At 42.4% G+C, this 22,765-nt stretch overlaps 1 protein-coding gene across 5 annotated transcripts in view; it reads right to left on the bottom strand.

Moving 5' to 3' along the window:
- JARID2 (jumonji and AT-rich interaction domain containing 2) overlaps nt 1-22,765 on the bottom strand; it is a 241,142-nt gene that overhangs the window by 88,394 nt on the left and 129,983 nt on the right. For all 5 annotated transcript variants that reach the window (XM_060023607.1, XM_060023608.1, XM_060023610.1 and 2 more), the window contains one exon: nt 6,019-6,160. In XM_060023607.1, the coding sequence (XP_059879590.1) occupies nt 6,019-6,160 (142 nt within the window). The remainder of the gene's footprint in view (nt 1-6,018; nt 6,161-22,765) is intronic.

Raw genomic sequence — 22,765 nt, 5'->3', positions numbered from 1 at the left:
TCCATATGTTCGAGAAGGTAGAACAAAGACTAAGCTATATTAGGGGAGACACTAAAGATTATGAAAAAATCTAGAGACGTCTAGAGACTAAAGACAACAATGTCTGAGGCGAAAACTATATGTCTGCAGATATTAGGTAGAAACTATCTACAATGAAACAGAGAAAAAAAAAAGACTGGAATAAAATGAACAGAGTATTCATGAGCTGCGGAACAACTTGGAACACCTTGATATACGTGCACCTGAAATCCCTACAGGGCAGGGGGAGGAACGCATGCAAAATATACCTGCAGAAATAACGGTTCGAATCTTTCCCAAATTGATGAAATCTACAAAACTGAGAAGCTCTATGAAGCCCAAACACAAGAATCTAAGAAACCTATATGAAAGCATATTGTATGATAGATTTTTTAAAGCTTTAGAAGCAGATGTCTTGCCAGATACACTGCAAGCCAGGAGATGGTGGAGCAGTACCTTTAACAACCTCCACGGGGGAGTGGAGGAGGAGGAACTATTAACCTACAATTCTATACCCAGCAAAAATATCTTCCAAAACTGAATGTGAATTTCTCACAACTGCATGTGATTCTACAACCCTAATAAGAAGATTCTTTTTTAATCAGGGTGAAATAAAGACCTTATCAGATATAAAAAACCTAAAAGAGTCATCCAACACCAGCAGAAATTGGAAATGTTAAAGTCCTACAAGCAAAATCAAAAGGAAAATGATACCAGAAAGCCACATAGATCTAAAGGAAGGAATGAAGAGCACCAGAAGTGACAGCTGTGTGGGTAAATTAAAAGAGCAGATGGGCTAGACACAGCTAGGTTTACATTTTTTACATTTATGTAACTCTACAGTTATTTTCTGTGGTTATTAAAGGTGCCACATAATATTCAGTTCATCAGTTTTGCACCTTTTTTACTTCCTGTAGGTAGAGAGTATGTTTCAGTCAAAATAGCTCTGAATTCAATAGTGCATTTAACATTAAACTATCCTACAAATGCATTTTGTTACACAGATATGTAAAAACTCTTTAGGCTTTTAAAATTCTAATTCCTAAGGATGGTGACGTTGAATAACTCCAATTTCTAACACTGCGTGCTGCCCAGTAAGAATCCTATGCATTTGAAGGGCCTATCTTCTTTCCAAACTTGGAGGTAGCAAACTACTGCATGTCAACGTAGTACCTCGGAACAGAAATAATAAGGAAAACAGTAATATTTGACAATTCAGCTGTAAAAGGGATGCCTATGAAAAGCCTGGGAGAATTCTCATCATCTCAACATGTATTCATATCCAAAACCTGAACCACACCAAGTCCTCACCCTTAACACTCCACATTCAAAATCCAACCTCCTAGAGCAGGGCTGACTGTCTGAACTCCATCAAGTCTTACACTCCCAAAGGCTTAAATAACTAAAATACAGCAGCTCTTTGTTTAATAAAAAGAAAACACTTACATCCCTACAGAGGCACAGTCCACACTATTTTTTTTTTTACTACTTCAGTAGACACTCGTGGAGTTTGTTTTTAAAAGTGTGTCAGGGATCTTACTATTAAGTACTAGTAAAATAGGGGCCACCCCCCAAGGGCTTAGGTGTGACTTACATGTGAATAGCCCAGATAGCATCTTCACAAACTACAACCTCACCCCACTCACACCTGCTCCTTGCAAGCAAATACCTGGTCACAACAAGCTTTGTGGAAGAATTCACACTCCACACCATTAGGGTCCTTCCCGTGACTCAGCAAACTTCAAAAAAAAAAGAGGGAAAAAAAAAAAAAAAAAAGAGGGACACAGGCCCACACTTTTCCATCTGCCCATGGATGGCGGTGAGGGCGGCGCCATGGAGAAAAGATATAAATCACAATTTGCATAAATCAAAATCACATTTGAGAAGTCTTCAGTGAATGTGCATGTCCCCATGTAGCAATTCATGTGTCATACACGCTGATGACGGCTAACAGTAATATCTCACACGGAGTCCTCATTATATACCTGGGAGCTCCTCATGAATCAATCTGCCTAGGACACAAAACCCCCCATGAGGTGGTTACTACTGTCACAGACATTTTACAGGTGAGAACACCGAGGCCCGTGATGTTACAGAACGTGCCAAGAACACATAACAGACAGCTGAGCCAGAAGAGGCCACACGGTCTGGCTCCAGCCCATATTCTTAACCACAAGGTGCCCATGACACGTCCCTGAGAACTACCACCCATCCAAAGATAAAATAAGTACATACAACACTTAATTCTGCTAGATATCTGAGTGGCCAAGGCCAGTGACCCCTGAAGGACCATGCATTTTGGATCTCCCATGCACTTACACCTGAAAGTATACCATTTCACCAACTTCTTTGTACACCTTCTTTCCACCAGCCAAACACATAATCCCTTATCCTGATCATAACCATCATTCCCAAGTTTCTCACAGTCTATCCACACATGACTGACAAAACTGGTCCATTCTGGTTTCTAAAAATCCTCAGATACTTCTTGCAGGAAACAAATTTTACAATAACCAAGTATCATGGGATGAGCAATATAAGGGGGGGAGGGTAAGGAGCTAGGCATGGCATGATTAAAGGTGGAAAACCTCTACAATGTTTCCATTCTAAACAGTAAGAACTAATTAATGTATGATTTTTTAAATTATTTATTAAACTCACCTACCACAGGGATCAAAAGAAAAAGAAAACCAATGCCTAGGAACTCCCACCAGTGCCAAGTCCTTCAGATCTTCAATGGCTGGGCTGCCCTGTCCATCAAACAGGCAAAGAGCTTCTAGAAAGGTTGGCTTTTCCTTTTACAAAGAGTGACTTCAGATGATGACCTTTTAATGACTAGGTAAAGAAATACCTTTTCTTTTTGCCTCAATCAAGAAAAATAAATCCTATGGAACTCTGGATTCTACTGCTTCCTATGTACCAAAAAGATCCCCAACTTAAGTAAAACCAATGGCAGCAAGTACATAGGACCAAACATAGCTATGGGGGTTTCCGGTAGAAAAATAACACAGTGTAAACACATGGGATGTTTTGACTAAAGACTTAAGAAATGTGTTACAAGCATCAATCAGAAAATGGAATTGCTTCAACTTGCAGGCTGGAAATTCAGGGCAAGGTCTAAACTGAGGTTGGCATAGTCTACACATCAGATTTCAATTTTTCTTAAGGAAGTCAAACACATAAATTCCCTTTCTTTCCCTCCCCCACCAAGACAAAGGCATATTAACTGGTGATCCTAAAAACATGCACCTAGAAAGAGCAATTAACTGTACAAAAATAGCTAGCAATTCGTATCATTCTAAAGGGAGAGGGGGGAGGGGAGAGGGAGAGGGAGAGGGAGAGGGAGAGGGAGAGGGAGAGGGAGAGAGAGGGAGAGAGAGGGAGAGAGAGGGAGAGAGAGGGAGAGAGAGGGAGAGAGAGTGAGAGAGAGAGAGAGAGTGAGAGAGAGAGAGAGAGAGTGAGAGAGAGGGTGAGAGAGAGAGCATTTTCCAAAACAAATACATAAATCATGACTGGAATTTTAGGACTCAGTGTTCTCACATAGAAAGTCTAAATGCCAAAAGAGAATGCAAGTGGTGCATCATAAAACATGCTCTTCTCGTGCATATTTATGGGAATTTTAGACGCTAGATAAAGAGTAAGATCTAGTCAACAATCAGTTCAATGTCGCTTCAGCGACATTTCAAAATCACCACTTTAGGTAGTTACTCTGGGCTTGGCTTGGAATCAGCAGAGACAGCACACTCGTCAGCTTCTTAGAAAAGGTACGTTACATGTAACATGAAGGAAGGTTGAGCACTGAAGTCTGACGGTAACTGACAAAGCTCCAGGAATTCAGATTCCAGTTCATACCCTTACAAGGCAGGGCTCATACCATAGAATTTACACTAAACGTTTATGCTAAATACCAACAAGGAATCAAAATAAGCCAAAAATTATTAAAAGTTATTATTTTCTATTTGCTATGTACCCTGCAACACTTCAAGACATTTATGCCCTAACTACACTACCGTAGTTTACGGATGGGTAGTGTAGCCCCTTTCTGCAACGCAGGCCACCCCAGAGCAGCCCTAAATCTAGCCTAACCTGTCAAAACCTTAATCTACACTATATGTCCCTGATAGTAGACTGTGATCGTAACTCCCCAAAATGCTGTCATGAATCCGTAATTCAGTACAACAAGGTACTTGGCACACTGATAATTAAAGCAGATTAGCAATGCGTTAAGTTTTCCCTAAGTTCCCCTAAACAAAGTTTCTCTTTTTCACTGCCCTGGAGAATTAAAGTTAATTGACTGATTTGCACACAGCTGCCACACAGGACCACAGTCCTGTGCAAAGAGGAAGCCGGCAGCACTGCCATCTGAGAAAGGCGCTAGGAGCCAGGGACAAAGGGCTCCCCACACCCACCCCAAGAGAATGAAGCCTAATGGCCTTTGTCATCATACCCCCATGCTGACCGACCTCACCAGAGGTGAGGGTGATGGACGGCCATGTAGCTGAAGGATGGGTACTGTCATTTCCAACCACAGTCACAGACTTTTGTTCCTCAAAAACAGATGAAAGATGATGCATGACCCCCCCACCCATGTTTGGAAACATGGAGAGTATTATTACACATTCCAGCATGTTTACTAATGTGGTTTTTCTTACACACCCTTTAACTCTCCCTCTTGTGACGGTGCACTTTTCAAACTGGGGCAGAGCGAATGTTTGTCACAGAGCATCTGAAACATTAAAGGCTTACACTGAGACACCCAGCCACATGTTTTTAAATAGAGTAACATACAAAGTCCAGTACACTGGCAGAGATACTCCTTACATACGCGTGCTAATTGTACTAACAAATCCAATGACACCTTCTAAGACACAGTGCCGAGGATTGAGGGAAAAAGAGGATGGAAGTTAATACAGACTCTATACCATGGGTATTCTAACTGAAGACACTGTGTGACAGAGGAAAATAAAGGCTTGGAGCTATGCATCTCAAATTTCAGATCTAAAGTACAGTTCTGTTAAGGATTTTAAGTATCCACACATGGCCACTCTTCTCCCTTCCTCTTAATTTGCCACCGTATTCAGTTCTTCATTAGATATACACAACTAGATGGTTTCTGAAAACTAACTGTAATTCTGTATATAGAAAGGGCAAACAACGAAGTCCAGACCAGGAGTTATTTTTCCCCCCTTTCCCAAACCTCTCCAAAAAACAGATTCTAAGAAAAAGTAATTAATCTTGTCATCCAGGAAAACACTGAGTATGAGAGCAGAAAAGGAATGAAATGAAATATAAACTCTAAGGGGGGTGGCGGTCCGCGCAGACAACACAAGGCGTGAAATAAGGCTGATAACTAACGAAGGGTTTTTAAAACACCCAATTAAAAGCGTTATTATATAATGTCACTGTCTGACCATGAAGCCACAACTCTTATCAAACTACCATAGCCAACTTCCTGATCAAGCTATCTAAAGCTTATTTAGGAAAGTCATTTAAAAAAATTTAAAACCTGCTGGTAAATTGATTTTAAGAACCGATTTCACACCTACTAACTTGGTTAACACCAAGTGGATTTTGCTTTCCTGACAAGGGGAAAAATTTTTCAGAAACGCCACATTTAATTCTTCAAATTTTTAGAAACATCTCTTTAGAAATGGTGAAATACCATCTAATATACTCAAGAATACAACTGATGAAAATCAATTAAAATGAACAGCAAAGACAGGAATTACAAGTTGGCAACTCTTTGGCCAATTTTTATGGCAGGAAAGTGTTTTCTTCTGGTCCACAGCATTTTTTTGCTTTATTCATCTCTAATAATAATTAGTGGACAATATTTAGAAACCAGGATATCTGATACAAAACTCCAGAATTCTGGCTCCTCTATGAAAAAATCAGGAGATTGGGTGAGTGGGCCCAAGTTTGTCCCCACGCGGACAAAACTGGCACCTAGTGTGAAGTCCCTGGTTTAAGGCAGCAATATTTTCAGCCTTGGGTACTAACCTTTTCCTCGACGGCCCTTCTTCAAAATCTGAAGAACTAACATCGTTGCTAGTTGAGGACACTTGGGATGCATCGTCCTTCTCATTCTCTGACTGTTCTGATGCTGGTCCTAATCCCTTAGACTGGCCATTACCAAGGAGCCCTACAGGTGAAAAAAGGGGACAAACACTTCAATACATGACATCAGGAAGCAGCACTTTACCACAGTTAACCCTACACAGTGGCTGATATGGGCAGACAAGAATCTGGATAGAAGAGAATTAGAAGGTACACATCCCTTGTGAATGGAGGGGGAAAAGTCCCACCTCATCCTACTTTAGACCTTACACGAGAGTGAAATGCCTACCAAAGAAATAACTACCGCAGTAAGAAAGTCAAGCAGAAACGTGTGATTGTAATAATGCACTACAGCATCCTTTCTGAAGTGCATCAACGCCTTTCAGGGCTGGGGAGTGGAAAGGAAGAAACAAACTTCACGTATTACCGATTCAAACTAGTTACCCTTCCAGGGCTAAATATTTACTCTAGAAACACTGAAATCCTTTTTGGAATTGCCTTCAGGAACCAGTACCTGCCACCCAAGAAAAAGCATCAATCATTACCTTGCGGCCATATATCAGTCCTTAACTAGAGGTCTGACTGTACAACTTGCTCTTCATAGCAATCCACTGTATCAGAGTCACTGTATTGGAATCTGATTGTCTCAGAGGATAAGGATTCTCCACGACTCCATACACGGTACCATGCGGAAGAGGGAGTCTGGTGGCCCCAGGATGAGCCACTAGTAACCCAGACTGGGAAAAGGGCTACGCGAAGTGACATAGAAGCTGCTGAGCCACCAGCCAACGGGTCACAGCTGAATAAAAGCCTGGTCTTCTAGCATTCAGATGTCCTTGCATCTAGGGTTCTGGATACGATTTAGGTTCTACCAACGGGGGGCTTGTACCCACACAAGTGTCCACAGCCACCGGCCCCCAGTTCCACTGTCTAGTCACCAGCCTCTGGGCATCAGCAGAAATGCTAGCAAGTGTCTGCATTTTCACAGCCACGGTGTTTGGCTTTTAAGTGAAGCCAAAAGGGCAGGGTGGCCCTTGATTTTTGTTCTCCCAACCCTTCCAGCAAGTTTGTAAGCACTTACGTCCCTGTATTAAATCCCTTTTTGGTTGAAGCACTTAAAGAGTGGTTCCTATTAGTTGCAGTAAACACTATATAGAACACAATATTCTACATATTGGGTAAGATTTTCTGGAAGAACACAGTATACTGCAACAAAACCCTGGGACTTAGCCTGTTAACGCATGCATTTCCCCAGTTATCTATTTTTACATCATTTCAGGGTATGAGTAATAACATAACGCTGGAAATCTAATACAATGCAGTAAATAAAATCCCATGGCTGTCACTCAGACTTGTGGCTTTGGGAGTCATGACTACAATATGGAAGTGAAAACACTAGGCAACTTCCCAGAGAAACAGAAAATGTGGGGCGTTTGCACTGTGAGGCAAACAGGAGACATAATTGCAGGGAAATCTATGAGTCTAAGGGTTGAAGTGTGGCCAACATTTCAAAGATGAGAGCAGTGCTATCCATTACGGTAACCGCTAGTCACAGGGAGCTACTGAGCATTTGAAATATGGCTATGTGAGTAAGAAGATGAACTATTACTTTTATTTAACCTTATCTAAAACTCACTATAACTAACATTTCTTTAATAATTTGATATTAATTCTTGAAATATTCCGGATGTATTATTAGGTTACGTCAAATACACTTAAATTAGTCTTACCTGCTCCTTTAAAATTTTGTAATGCAGCTCTAGAAAACTAACACTACATATGTAGTTGAAGTAACATCTCTATTGACCAGCACTAAATTAGCACACTGCAGCAATGTCATGGGCGGGGGGGGGGGGGGATGACCACGCAGCAGCCCACCAAATAGTAGGAAGATACAGACCATACTTATAAACGCAGATTAGGAAACTAGCCCAGGGACATAATATAAGTCACGTGTAAAAAAGGCGCTAATGGATGAATTACCACACTTGAAAAGGATGGTAAATTCAAAATAAAAATTCTGGTTATGGAACCATATATAAAACTAATTTTTAAGGGGGATTATCTCTAAAATAAAAGTGTACTCTTGGTTGAATTCAAATTTTTCAATAGTATGTAAGGACTTAAAGGAGAATAAAGCAAGAAAGGAGGAAGGAAATATAACTTCATTTTTTAACACCCACCATATGCCAGGGCACGGGGGATACAGGCAAAATCCAACAAAGCCTAAATTTTAGTAGTGAGAGGAGATACTCCTGTATGTATCAGTTAGTAGTAGGTACAAAGAAGAAATCTTGCACTTGCAGGGTAACCAATAGGGGAGGGCAGTGAATACGAATCACTGGAGCCAGCAAGCAAACCTGCAACAGCAAAACGAGGAGAGCAAAGCTGGTATGTGCAATACACCTAAAAAACAAAAACAAAACAAAAACAGTGGTGGTGCTGGTGACAGTGAAGGAGGAAGAAGAGGTGGTTGTCTGAAGCTGTGTTTGGAACAAGGAGGAAAACAGAAGGGCCAGCAGGCGCTGCTCGGTGAACCTGAGGAAGAAGCACTTGCTGTCCCCTCTGGTATGCACATAACAAGATCTCAAGCATCTCCTGAGGGAGCAAGCAGCTCATGAGTGAATGAGTGAGTAAGTGAAGGAATGAATTAGCAGAGAAAAGTTCAGCTATTCAATGACAGCTCTACCCTTGTCATTCTGACAAAAAGAACCTCTGTAGACTGTAAAGAGTAGTGACCCTCAAACTTACGCCCTGGGCATAACCCCAGTGTGTCCTCTTCTAACAAATTTCCAGATGATGCTGGTTCTGCTTTGGCTGGTCTAGGGGCCACATCTTGAGATCCACTATTGCAGGGGGAAGCAAGATTCAAGCCAGTAAGAGATCTAATTGCCCTAAGACACTATAAAGCTCTGGGCAAGTGTGCACTAGATCTCAGGAATTATGTTTGTACAATCTATCATAATACAACTCACGTTAGGGCACCCAAATCCAAAGTTCACTCACAGTAAGGCGCCCAAAACCAAAGTTCTGCTGGGGCATTCTTCCACCTTGGATCATTAATTTTGTGAAAGGAAGTAAGGCTGCTTAAAACTTATCACACAGCTATCAGACCCTGCTAATGACAAATACAGTTAAAAAGTAACGCATGATGGAAAAAAAGTGTTCATATCTAAGAGGCATCAGTCTAGAACAAGGATATAATGTTTCTTTTCTCCAAAAAAAAAAGGAAATCAACTGCCCAAGCACAAATTCGGGGAAACTGGATTATCAAGTTTTACATGAAAAGGGGGAATTTTAATTGACTGTATGTGAGCTCAATGTCAGGCAAAAGGATGAGAATGCTCTGAAACACTAAGGCATGACTGAGCTCCATTAAAAGGAATCAAAGTGCTGAGTCCACAGTCCCAAGCCCTCATCAGACTAATATCTTCAAAGAACACCAAAGATGCCTCCATTCCAAGGATTAACAATGTCTGTTACCTGAACTACGAGACAGATGGGCTGTCATTCACTTTCCAGATCAGGAAAAAGGGGCCCACACAAAGGGACTGCTTGCCTGTTCTGTGAACTAGAAGACCTCAGCTGTTTCCAGCCTTTACTGGGGGGGGGGGGGGGGGGTGTGACTTGTTCTGCGTATAACTGTTTCAATTTGAGTACCCCCCTCCTGACATCAGCACAGAGAAAATGTACATTTATTTGTAGTTAGACAGTCTCCATGGTTGGATAAACCTGGGCTTTTTTCTTTTCTGCACACCGCCCACCCCCTTATTCACATCTCCAGTGGACTGGCTACCCTATTTCATTTTGAACGTTTTCATCCAACTCGTACCACGTGCCCAGTCCAGAAAAGCCAGGTCAGCAAGATGGAACACGACACCACGGGGCAGAAGAGCCGTTATCAGACCATCAGACAAGCCAATGAGTACTGCCTTTCCTTTCCCCTACGGAACAAAGCCCTGCCACCGATCTTTTACATTATTTTTAGTCAATGAGAAATAATCAAACGGCATCCTCTCCTCCAAACACACCAACGGGCTTTATCTTCCCACCCTCGCCCAAGCCCACCATCAACACAAACCTTTGTCGGGGGAAGGAGGTTAAACAGAGGAGACGCGATGGCCCAAAGACCGCCTCCCCACACGAGCATTCGTTCTCCTCTATTAATATTCAGTAGGTTGAACTTAAATTAAACCACATCCATTGTCTTTCACAAGAGCAATAAATATGAGCTGGAAATTCCAAATCACTGCGGTAAAGGCAGCGCTCGGCGAGTCACCGTCAGCTGACGGGGCGGCGTGCCACAGGCCACCACAAGGGCAGTGCCCATGCTCACGAGCTGAGAACCCCAAGGAAACAAAATTCAGGAGCTCTGGACCCTCATCTCCCAAATGAGCAAGCAACTAAAAGGCTTTCAAGGCAACATACCCGAACTGGTTCTTCCTAAGCCTGGAGCGGCAGCAGCAAAGAGGAAGGAGCAGTCCTGTTCCGGGGGGGCTGGAGATGTGCATGAACATCTCCCCCTGGCCTTAACATAACGGGGGCTGGGAAATTTAAAACACAAATGAGGCCAAAGAGTCCTTCAGCTAAGTGATGATGAGAGCTACAGATTTCAGAACAGAAATGTGCACAGAGAAGGAAATTCTTTCCTAACATCTGAAAAGGGGGACGAGAATGGGCAGTGCTTACAATTTTCTGTTTTAGACACAAAGAAGTTTCGCCAGTCCTCCCATCAGCTACACGTACATGGTGGAATACAAAACTGAAGGAAAATCTAATGCCCTTATTTCACAAAAGAAGGGTTAAAGAGAAAGGAAAACAAGGGGACCTTTGAAGCTGTTCCCGAGCTTCCAAAACATCTGGAGCAACCAAACGTATTAGCATATTAGGGAGAGTCCGTGTATCTGGCTTTGTTGTAGAAGAGATGCAGAGATGCACAAAAGGTAATTCTGTATTATAGAGCCAATGCCCGTCTGTCACCCTGTCACCGCGAGACAAGGTATCACATTACATATTAAACAGTCAAGCATCCAAAGAGAGCTTTCATTTGTGGCTGCAGTGTGTGTGTGTGTGTGTGTGTGTGTGTGTGTGTGTGTGTGTGTGTTGGAGGATGGAGGTGGCTGGCTGCTGCACTTTGAGTTGAGAGAAAAATTATAAAAGCAGCCCCTTGGTTGAGGTAGGACCCTCTCTGAGGTATTCAGAATGTCAAGTTTGCTGCCACTACTAGTAGAAAATAAAGCCTATTTTCACTCAAATTTTGAAAGAAAAATTGGATTGTTTGCTTTTTGCATGTGGATGCCAGGGAAATTCTGGCTCGGGCCAGCTTCACGGGGTCAACATGAATATGTAGTTTAAACCCAACTGTACATACTCGGGTCAGCAGCTGAGCTTCTGGATCGATTGCAGGGTCCAGGAAAGGGGGTGAGCAGTGCAGAAGGGTCCGCAAAGCTAAGCCCAGGCCGGTCCACTGACACCCTTTCCCGTCTCAGAACGCTAAGGTGGCTGAGAACAAATAACAGTCGTGAGGCACGATGTCACTGCCACACTCATGGTCAACGAAACACAAATGAGCGTGGTTTAATACCTCAGCTTATGGAAAATAATTATCCCTTTCCCTCGGGGGGATGGCCCCTGGCAGACTAGGGCTCCCCTTTGTCTGCTCTCAAATCAGCTGTGCAGATTTCTCACTCCAGCCAAGAAAACGGGGTCCAAACATAGCCCCAACAAACCCTCAAAGGAGCCCTCAAGACACAGGGCAACACAGGTTTTTGTTAGTTTAACACCCAGAAAGTAGATAGTAGATAGACAGACAGACAGACAATCCCCTACAAGCCCTTCACCACCACCAGACTTTTTCCCCACAAAACCTTCTTGGGTAATCTAAACCTTCTTTTGCATGCTTGATTTTTTGAGAACAGATGTTAGAAAAAAATCTGACGCAGTGATAATAACATGGAAAAGTTGGACCACTGGGCAGGCAAGGAAAATGTCTGACCTCATCCTTTCCTCCTATTTCAGAATCACGCAAATGACTAAATTCAAGAGACAGGAGCAGGAAGAGACAAACAGAACCCTAGCCCAGGAAGCACTTCCTCACCTCGAGGCACAAAGGAACAAGCCAGCAGACAGGTCACAAGTACACACAGGGAGAGGGACCAGATCGCTGCTCTTACTAAACCCCAAATGGGTCAGCACCAACAAGAGACAAAAGACCTCTCCTCCCCACGTCCTGACCAGGAGTTACACAAGGAGAGAAAACACTCCTCATGGAGAGGCTCCAACAACGACCACCGAAGAGCCACAGCGGAACTTCACTGGATACAAAATCCCTCCATGGGAAGGATCCATAATCTCTAGGAAAGATTTCTGGATGGGCCCAGAAGCTGCTGAAACGCTGATGATGACAACAGTGAGCAAAACGCGCTGTGCATTTTACCACAACTCCTCTGCTGCTTTGGGGCAAAGGCACTTCCTCCCTATACTCTCCCGCATCCTCCCATTCTTCATCCTTGACATGATTTTTATAACGATCAGAACAGATACAGTAGCTTGAGCAGTAGTGATTACTAAAATATAAGCACCCACATTGCTCTACAATGAGAAGTTCTACCTAAATCCAATTACCCTAAACCCTCTATCCCACGTCGTACCTCCTCTAGGTCCATGCCCCATCCCAGTACCTTATGCTGGCAAACCAGTCAACCTAATTATGACCGTCCATCAAAAGCACGCATCTTGGAATCCCCTAAAACATGAAACTCAAGTCTCTATCAGGTAAGTAAAAGTATTTGCTGGACAGGCGGCCCAGTTCCGAGCCCCCCAGAGGTCGAAAACTGCTTTCCACATACAGAAGTGATTAAAGTCGATGTTGTGCTTAGGCTGGTGTGGAAATGAGCTGCAGAACAATGGACCACTTACTGCGGAGCCCGGGAACTTAAGAGGCAGACACAGTGGACAGGAACCCTGCGCATTTTTATAGAAATTCTTTTAGATAGACAAACAAGACCAGCATGTCCAAAGTCTTCTGTTCAGATAAGCTGACATGCCAAAATCTGGTTTTATAAATCATGGAATTTGTGCTTCTCAAGGGGACATTTTCCATATGCGGTGCATGTTCCCAGATAGTGACATTCTACCTGTAAATAATTGAAGTGTGTGTGTGTGTGGTTGTGAGTGTAGGTGTGTGAGTGTGTGTGTATGGAAGGAGGGAGAGGGGGAGAGAGAGAGACAGAGAGAGAGTTATCTCTAAAGTTTCATATTACATTTACCCCACCAAAAGTAAGTTACCAAAAAAAACCGGTTCTCCAGTATTAGCAAGTCTCTACAAAGTTAAACAAAGCTGGCTTTAACACAAATCAACAAATCTCATAAAGTTATTAGCTTGTGCACAAGTCGGTAATGATAAATGGGCACAACTCCAAACACTTTGTGTCCTAACATCATAATTCACAGAGAAGTAAACAGCCACATCCTTACCCCAAAAAACCTCTCTGGCTGCCTTTATTCCCTAAGCCCATAAAATGGACTGCATGCAAGTCCTCAACTGTTCTGTTCATAAGTTTCCCAGTGCACTCAGTACCCCCCTCACATACAGACAAGTCAACTACACACCCACTTCTCAGATGAATATAGTAAAGCATTAAGTGGGCTATTCAAAGTCCAAAAGAAAAAAAAAAAAACCTGCTGGCAGCAAGCAAGCTCAGAGAGGCCTACAGCCTCCCAAAGCCGCCTTCGTTCCCGTGCTGAAATCTAAAGGAAACAGTACAGAAAGCAGAACTCCAGGAACGCGGCCACACAATCTGCAAAGATTTGAGGCACCTAAAATTGATGGCTGCTAAAACTCACCTGTGTCTCTATTTAGTAATACAAACATGGATCAATGCACAAAATATGGGAGCAGAAATGAGAGCACTCAAAGTTCAAAGCTTTAAGGTCTAACCTAGAATCACTCGGTCTCTGCTGACATGCCTCAGTTTCCTCCATCTTTCAAGGAAAGAAGAGGTGGAGAAGGAAAGTATGACAGGAAATGAAAACCATGCATGCTGTTTATAAAGGAAACCAAAGCTATGGTGGGGATGAACTAGTTAACTTTAATGAAACATCTATTTTTAAATGCTGGGAAATGATCACATAAATTGGCAATAAAATAAAGGGACCAGCCATAGCTGGATGGTGTTCAATCTCCAGAGAAAGGTCTAAACTCGTACAAGCCTAAAACTGAAGATTTGGCCAAAATGGTCAACAGAGCTTAATGCTTTACGAGCGACATTAATTCTCTCTTGTAAATTTCCACAGTACCTTTGCAGGAGCCACCGTTGCCCCTAGGGAGGATACCAAAGCTGAAAGAATATTAATATTAGGCAAATCGCAACACTTTTTACATACTCTCATATATATATATATGGCACCTTGCCATCCATAATGGATTTAATCAGGACCCCAATAGGGAAACCCACAAAAGGCCTATTTCTCCAACAAAAGCCACAGCAGCCTGAAACAAATCTACAGCTATTTGATTTTTATTTTATTTATAGGAACAGACCTTCTATCCCAGGTTCCTCAAGATAAGCCACCAAAAACTGCACCTGACAGACCCGTGGAGCAGCCATCCTCAGAGCCGGATCATTGCAGAGAGACAGAGAGGAAGAAGGACAGAGGAAGGGAGGAGGGAGGGAGGGAGAGCGCAGCGAGGCAGGCTCCAGAGCACTTGTCAACAATCCTCCCCTGTACGTAATGAGCAGGCGGCAGTGCAGATTCCGGCGGTGCAGATTCCACGCGGCAATAGGACAGCCAGGCGAGCGGCGCAGGGGCCTGGGGGAGGGGAGGCGTCAGGGAGAGGAGGTTATTTATGTGGCTGGGAGGGAATCTAACACCAAAGAGGAGGGGTCTGGGGCTTTTTTCCTTCCTGGTAAATTAGAATGAGAAAAAGGAAAAGATGGACTTGCTTTTCATCCTGCAATTTCCTCAACCTGCAATGCAGACAAATCCTTATCTTAGAATTTCTGACATGGGGTGTGGGCCGGCGGCGCGCCACTTTGGACGGGAGCAGTTCAATTGTCCACACTTCTGTGTGCCCAGTGTGCCAGACTGCCCCCCTCGTGCACACACTCCCCCCCCCAAGCCCGGCAGCGGGGTCCATGGCACATTTTCAATGGCATCCCTTTTTAATATCATAATCTGTGTCATTCAGCACTTGCCTTTTATTTATTTTTATTTGTTTTTTTGGCTGGGAAACCTGGGCAGCTCTCCAGACAGACTCTGCAGAAATCTCTTTCCACATGCTCCTTCTCCAGCCCGCCCGCCCCCTGCCTCCCATTCCTGTTACCAGGGTGCTTCATCACTTCAGTGATGACTGCATGGGCCACCGCTGCCCTCCCCACCATGAGCGCACAGACACCCCTCCCCCAGACACATAAATTCATCTAATCTAATAAAACAGAAGCTCTTTTCCCTCATTGCTTCTTGAGGATCTTTTACAAAACGGGCTCTGTGGCCTGGCAGCTGCCGAGAGGGATGAAAAAGGCAAGATTCCAGCGAGGCTGGCCAGCTCCCTGGCCTCAGATAACTGGAGCTCGCATCTCCTTTCATATGTCATAAGCTTTTTGATTGTTAAAGTCAATTCTCCTGAAGCTTTAGAACTTCAGCTGGCAATTATCATGTCCAAAACACATGCTCTGAACACCAGCCCACATTCTCCTCTTTATGCCTCTCCAGAGGGGAAAAAAGATGGTGGCAACACCCTCAGAGAACCCACATGGTATTGAAAGCTCCACTCACAGGCTCATCCAAGGGAACTGGGGAGAGAATGCCCCCTTACTCTTACTTTTAGCTTGTTGTTGTTGTTATTTAACTACTGAATGAGCCCCTTCTGGGCTTCACACAGGTGAAGCTATTTAGAATTCAAAAAACCCTGAAAGCAGACCTGTCCTCTTCACAGGGCCAGTGACTACTCTGTCCACTACGGCTGGTTCCTGTTTCCTAAATGACCATGGCATCTCCAGCTGCCTCACTTTCAAGCAAAAACTATCAGGAGGCAGGTGATGGTCTTCCCTAACCTCTACTTGATTTCCACCACTTTAAAACCAAAATATAGGTAGGGCCTTAAGAGATAATCTAGTACAACCCTTCACTCTACAGATGAGTAAACGAAGGCTTATTCAGGCCTGGTTCTTAACCAAGGTCACAGTATTAGTTCCTTATAAGTTCTCAACAAGCAGAAGGCCATCTATGAACCCTGAGGTCTCTGGGGACAGAGGTAAGCTAACACACCAGAACAATGTCATTGCACAAATCGCTGTAGGATACAGGGTTGGAAAAGCCTCTCCAATCATTACATGGCCAGTGTGAGCCCAGAACAGACCCTCATTCCGTTCTCTCCAGTGCAATATATTCCTATGATGGTGAACAACTGTTTGGCATGTGTCCCACTGCAGCATAAGTCATGCACAGTCAATAAAAGGACATTTAAGGGATGACTATTTGGCTTTTCCCTCTTCTTTCTACTGGGACTTGTCTTTAAGTGCCTTTACTAACCAGAAGCACCCAAAAGGGAGAACTGGAAAGAGGGTATGAGACAGATATTTGGATGTATGGTAATCCTGAGAAAAGGTTAGTAAGGAACTGCAAACCATAAGACATAAACAACCAGCCAGAAATGAAGCTTGAAGGTCATGAATGGGATACTGGTCATCCTTAACATCTCCACCTCTGACCAATCCGACACAGCCATGGCAACAAGGGCTCTGTGCTCTTTCCATATCTCTATTCTCCCTGGCTTCACTGCTGCTTCCTCTTCCCATCAACTAAAAAAGTAACAAGGTGTTTAAATTCAAAAAGATAAGGCATAACAGGATGTTGGCCCCAGGCTGCTCTTAACTTCCAAAACCATCATCAGCATGTGACCATGCACTCAGTATTCCCTAAAAGACAGGCTTAGCGTCAACGCTGGCCTGTGCTCTGCTGCTGGATCAGGAAGGGGAACTGGAAAACTCTTGCCTGTGAACTTCCGTAGTTTTTGGACTGTTTACATCAAACGTCGGTTTACCAAAGAGGGAACGTATCTTCAGCACCAGACAGACTAAAAGCACCAGCACCCTCTAGGAGACACACAACAACACTGAGAACTAGGTTCAGTTTAAGAACAGCAACACAACTTTCAATATTTAAATTCTGAGAAGAGGGGAGGGCAGAAAAGGAGACTTGGCAAGGACTGTTTCTTGTTCAAAGATAATATGACTGACAGCATCACCAGCTAAGTTTCAACATCCAAAGATCAGAGCAAGTCTCAATTCTCAAATGAAGACAAGACTCCCCAAATACTAGCAACTCCATCTACCCCCATTTTATTTAATTTTTAATAATACAAAGAATATCTGCAAACCCAATCACTAAAACATTATCTATTGTGCTTCCCCCCACCTCATTTCATTATTGTTTAAGTTACAGCACAAATATGCATGCCTGAATAGTATATTATTTATTTTGATTCTCTTGTTCGTCTGAAGTTTTGTCTATTTGTTGCTATCATTAACCATGCTGCAAACATCCTTCTGCTTGTCCCCTGGAAAGCATGCACTAGAGTTTCCCTGGGATACATACCTAGGAGTGGAATTACTAGAAATCCTTGGATACACGAATACTCAAATTTATAAGTTAGTGGCAAACTGGTTTCAGGACTCAGCTTTTGCTAGTGCACCAGCAAGGTACCACTGAATCTCCAAACGTTTAAATATAAGGACCTCTTATTACTCAAGACTCCAGAGTACAAGTCACTCCAATTGCTACTTCAGAACAGAACAAAATTTCAGGAAGGATGTCCTATCCAAAGAAATGCTCTGCAGCCAGCCAGGTACATGGCCATCCTCCACCTAATTATCACCTCAACACCAGGACATCTGAGGACCTATTTCTGCTGCTAAGAGCTTTAGAATCAAAGACCCACCTACGTGCACTACCATGTCATTACCTCTGAGCTGGGCCAACTCCAGCAGCCCACCAGCTGCATTCAGCATTTTGCTAGCCTTAATCAAATTTAGATATCTAATAGTACCCTGTGTTGATTAATTAAAGAACCTGCTGCCTCAGAAGAATTAAGACCTTGTTTTACTCATATATCCAATCAAGGAAGTCAGCCCATGTTGAGGGCTGGGATCCACCTCGTAAAGGAAAGACAAGCCTGCCAGAGCTAGGGCAAATCCTGGAGTACTTCTTACCACCCAAGAGCAGCCTCCAAAAGCTCTCCAGTTCCCTGCTACCTATACAAGCTACTGCATACGAAGGAGGCACCTTAACATGTGAGTTAAGTGCTATGAACAGCAATTTACCAAAAATACTTAAAAAGGAGGGACAGGGTAGCGTGGGTTGCCCTGTGTGAGAGAAAGGCATAAAAGGTTGTGGAGTCTAGGAAGTCGAGGAAATAGAGGATTTTAATGAGTGCCCTGCATTAGCTATGTTCTCAAAGATATTTCTCTGTTATTTGGGCTGAATTACATGGTATATTGATCATATCACCTAAATTATCATTTTTAAAAATAAGCCAATATGATCCACTGTGCTAATATATTTGACTTCCAAAACTACAGAACCATCATACTAATAATAAATATTGTTAAAAATGTATGTATTTAAATAAAATTTCAGACACTGGCAATATACCAAGCAGAATTAAGTACATACAGAGTCTGGCTTGAACCCTTTCCAAGAGGCCTTGGTAATTCCTGAAGCGCCAACAGCACTCAACTGTATAATGCATGTGGCTGGCCCTACAGCCTATGTGACTTCAAGGCCACAATGTTCAATTATAAAATAATACCAATAATTACAAAAACACAGAAGGGAGATCTGGGCTGGGTGACTGTGTATTAACTAGTGAAACAAACTTGGTTGCTATGGACTTAGTCACTAATACCAATGAAATGGCACTACAATTAAACCAGGAAGTTCAAATTAATAAGCTATCAGAAAAAATGTCTCATCAGATTTTTTTAATTTAGAAAAAGAAGAAAACTGGTTTATTTGGTAAGCATCTACTAAGCCACTAAGAACCTTAGTGGTCCACAGTGCACATACTGTAATTTGGACAGGGTTGCCTGCTTCTAATCCTAGTTTTACTCCCTGTGAACTGTTTGAACTTAAGGAGAATCACTGAAAGCCTTCTGTGTCTCTGTCAGTTTCCTTATTTGTTAAATAGGCATAAGGAAAACAGTGGTTTTAAGACATTAACATAATTATACATATGTTGGGACTTCGCTGGTGGCACAGTGGTTAAGAATCCACCTGCCAATGCAGGGGACACGGGTTCGAGCCCTGGTCCAGGAAGATCCCACATGCCGCGGAGCAACAAAGCCTGTGCACCACAACTACTGACGCTGCGCTCTATAGCCCACGAGCCACAACTACTGAGTCCGCGTGCTGCAACTACTGAAGCCCATGCGCCTAGAGCCCACGCTCTGAAACAAGAGAAGCCACCACAATGAGAAGCCTGCGCACCACAACGAAGAGTAGCCCCCGCTAGCCACAGCTAGAGAAAAGCCCATGTGCAGCAACGAAGACCCAACACAGCCAAAAAAAAAAAAAAAAAAGTAATTACACATACATTGAAGTACCAATGGCACATGACGAGCGCTTTATGAAGGCCTACCTATATGCCTTCATAAAACTTTGGTGCTAATGAAATACAATTTTTTGTTTAATATATACTTTTAATTATTTGATTATAAAAACAAATAGAAGATAATATATACTTTAGCTTTAAATATATGTTTTAAATGATTCAGATAATGGATTTCAAAAGGTAAACAGAGAAATGATGCCAAGTTAAAGAAGATTATCAACACTGTGATTTTGAAAATGAATTGCCATAATATTAAGTAAAATTCAACAAGAATCCCAACATGGCCATGTTACCTACTTCAGAATAAAGAATAATGGAAAACTATGTTTGAAAAGTACTGGAACCAAGAGCAGACTCAGGTCACAACTGAAGAGCAGTTGATCCCCTTTTCAAATCTAACTTTGACAAAGCCTATATGGTCCATACACTGCAAGTATGGTAAAAGATTGATAAATGGATGCCAATTTTTTGAAGTCTTTACTTCAGCAATTTCACTTCTAGAAAGTAGTACTAAGAAAGTAAATGGAGAGACAAGAATTTATGTGCAAGGATTTCGACACAGTTCGTCTTTATTATTTTGTTGCTCCTTTTACTGGTTTAAATTCTATCTTTATTTAAAGAGAGAGAGAGAGGTCTCCTACATCAGCTTTCTGAGCCATGCAATAGACTGGATATCAGTGCTTTAGTCTTCAAACCTGGCAACACCCCACAATAGTCCATGAGGCTCTGGGGTAGCTGGCTTGAGGGCATGTGTGGCAAATGACACGTTCTCAGCATTCCTTGAGCTCTCAAGCCTTAGCATCCTTGCATATGGTGCTCCCTCTTTTGGAAGACTCTCTCCTCTGTCTGCCCAGAAAGTTCCTGGTCCTCTGCCTGGTCAGCCTTTAGTGACACACACCCCCTGCTCTGCAGGTGCTATTCAATCTCTAATACCTGACTGTCAGGGGACTGACCAAGAGGATTTAGTCTTGCTCATCTTAATAACCCTCGAAACAGCATAAGCCTAGAGAAAGTGGTTGAGGCCTAATAAATGCTGTCGAAAGCATAAGTTGTTTCTTGAGGCCATCTCAGGGCCTTCATAAGCCTGAAGCGCTCTTATTGCCTTGGGGGGGCCTCATTCTACAATTTACCAAGCTTTCAAAGGCATCCCATCCCTGCTTTCTTCCTAGAGAGAAAAATGTTTCAAATAATTATCTCTTTGTGCTTAAAAGTATTTTGCTAGGAATGCCTTGTGTAATCTATAATACACTGGTTTCCTGGCATTCACCGATCAAAATTAGGGATTATTGAGAAATAACCTTCAAGTTTTCAGGTGAAATAAAATTAGAGCTCTCATAAATTTGATACTTACTAACCTTCACATTATGTTTTATACATATTAAACCCCTAAATGATTTTTTAAAAGAAATGGAGCCAATAATTTATTTCTACATGTAAAGCTGTTCTGTGTCTTCCTCAAAGTATTTATTTACCTTTTATACCCTGCTAATTTTGATAAACTCATTTCGTTACTAACAATTTTAAATAAAAACCAAAACTATAATCCTCCTATCTTTTTTATAAGGTGAAATTACATCAATCACTATTAACAATTTTGTGTATATTCTTCATGGTATTTTCCTTAAAAGTATCATGTAGACTAATGCTAAACATGGAACGCAATTTTTTTAACATTACACATGATTTTTAAAAATCACATTTTCAAACACTTAGTAACATGAGGAAAGACTTACAATGTAACTTAAACTGTAGAAAATTCCACCGCATAAAACAATTACGTTGTGCTTAAAAAATATAACTGTACAGAAAGCAGACCAGAGAAAATAAAACTAGTAATAAAAACTGGTATTCTCCCCAGCAGAATCTTCATAATTTTCTGAAATTTCCAAATTTTCCACAATTAAAATGAATTTCTTTAAATACAAAGCCAAAAGGAAATCTTAAAAATTATTTAAATGGTATCAGAGGAAAATAGGTGTGTCGCCGTCATAGAAGCAGCACCTGAACGCAAAAGAAGTAATTAATGAAAAAAAGCAGCTATTTTAAACATTACTTATGTCGTGCTAATAAAAAGACCTGGATAAGGTACATGAGAACGGTAGACAATTTTTGGAGCCAGTGATACACTGCTATATGGAAGTCAAGGATAATATGAACATTGTGACATTAATACCATGGGCAAGAGTATTCTGAAATTGCCCAAAACACTAAAAGGCATTTGAAACAAATATTAATATTGTTTCACTTTCTCAGGACTTTTCTACATAACATACCAAGATAATGTTTCTGAAATTGACTACACTGACTATCTAAAAAGACTTCCAGCCAAAAACAACAACAGAAGATAGAGCGTGAGGATAAAAGAGAAGAATTTCACCACTATGCTCATCCTGTCTCTATAACTGCATGGTCTAATTTTGTAGACTCTAGTTACATGCGGCTTTTAAAATTAACTAAAACTAGCCAGACCAGCTAGGTCTCGAGGACTCAGGAGTCACAACTGGCTAGTGGCTACCGTACAGGACGACAAAGACACGAACACTTCCATCGTCGCAGAGAGCTCTCCTGGCCAGTGCTGACCTATAGAATTTTCATGCCTTTAGTCTCAAGACCCAGCAGCAGCCCGTGTCTGTGTGCTGTCCTCTGCTAGGAGTTAAGACCCAGTACACAGGGCAAGTCGGACAGACCGAACTTCTTTTCAGGCAGCAGGGTGAAAGGACAGGAGGGGCGAACAGAGCGGGAGCTGATAAATCCCCTCCAATGCGGCACAGATGGCTCACAGTGTAAGTGGTCTAGCTCTTACAGGAGGGGAGAAGGGAAAACGGAGGTTGGAACCATTCAAAAGCCACAAGCTTATTCAGAAAATGAAGAACTGTAGAAAAACTTTCTCTGTGCCAAGCAATTACACCAAAGGGGCATTTTTATCACAAACAATTTTAGGTGATCCTATTGTAGCTTGAGGGTGAAAGGTCAGCAAGCATCAACGAACAAAGTGCCACACGAAACTGTTCTGAGTTAGGCTGCACCTTGCTGCCCTCGAGGCTATAGGCACTAAGAGGTATAAACCCACAAACAGAG

Source organism: Delphinus delphis, chromosome 10 (genome assembly GCF_949987515.2).
Source record: "Delphinus delphis chromosome 10, mDelDel1.2, whole genome shotgun sequence".
Taxonomy (NCBI): Eukaryota; Metazoa; Chordata; class Mammalia; order Artiodactyla; family Delphinidae; genus Delphinus; species Delphinus delphis.
Note: the sequence above shows the minus strand (reverse complement) of the source record. Positions and strands in the feature narration are given on the sequence as shown.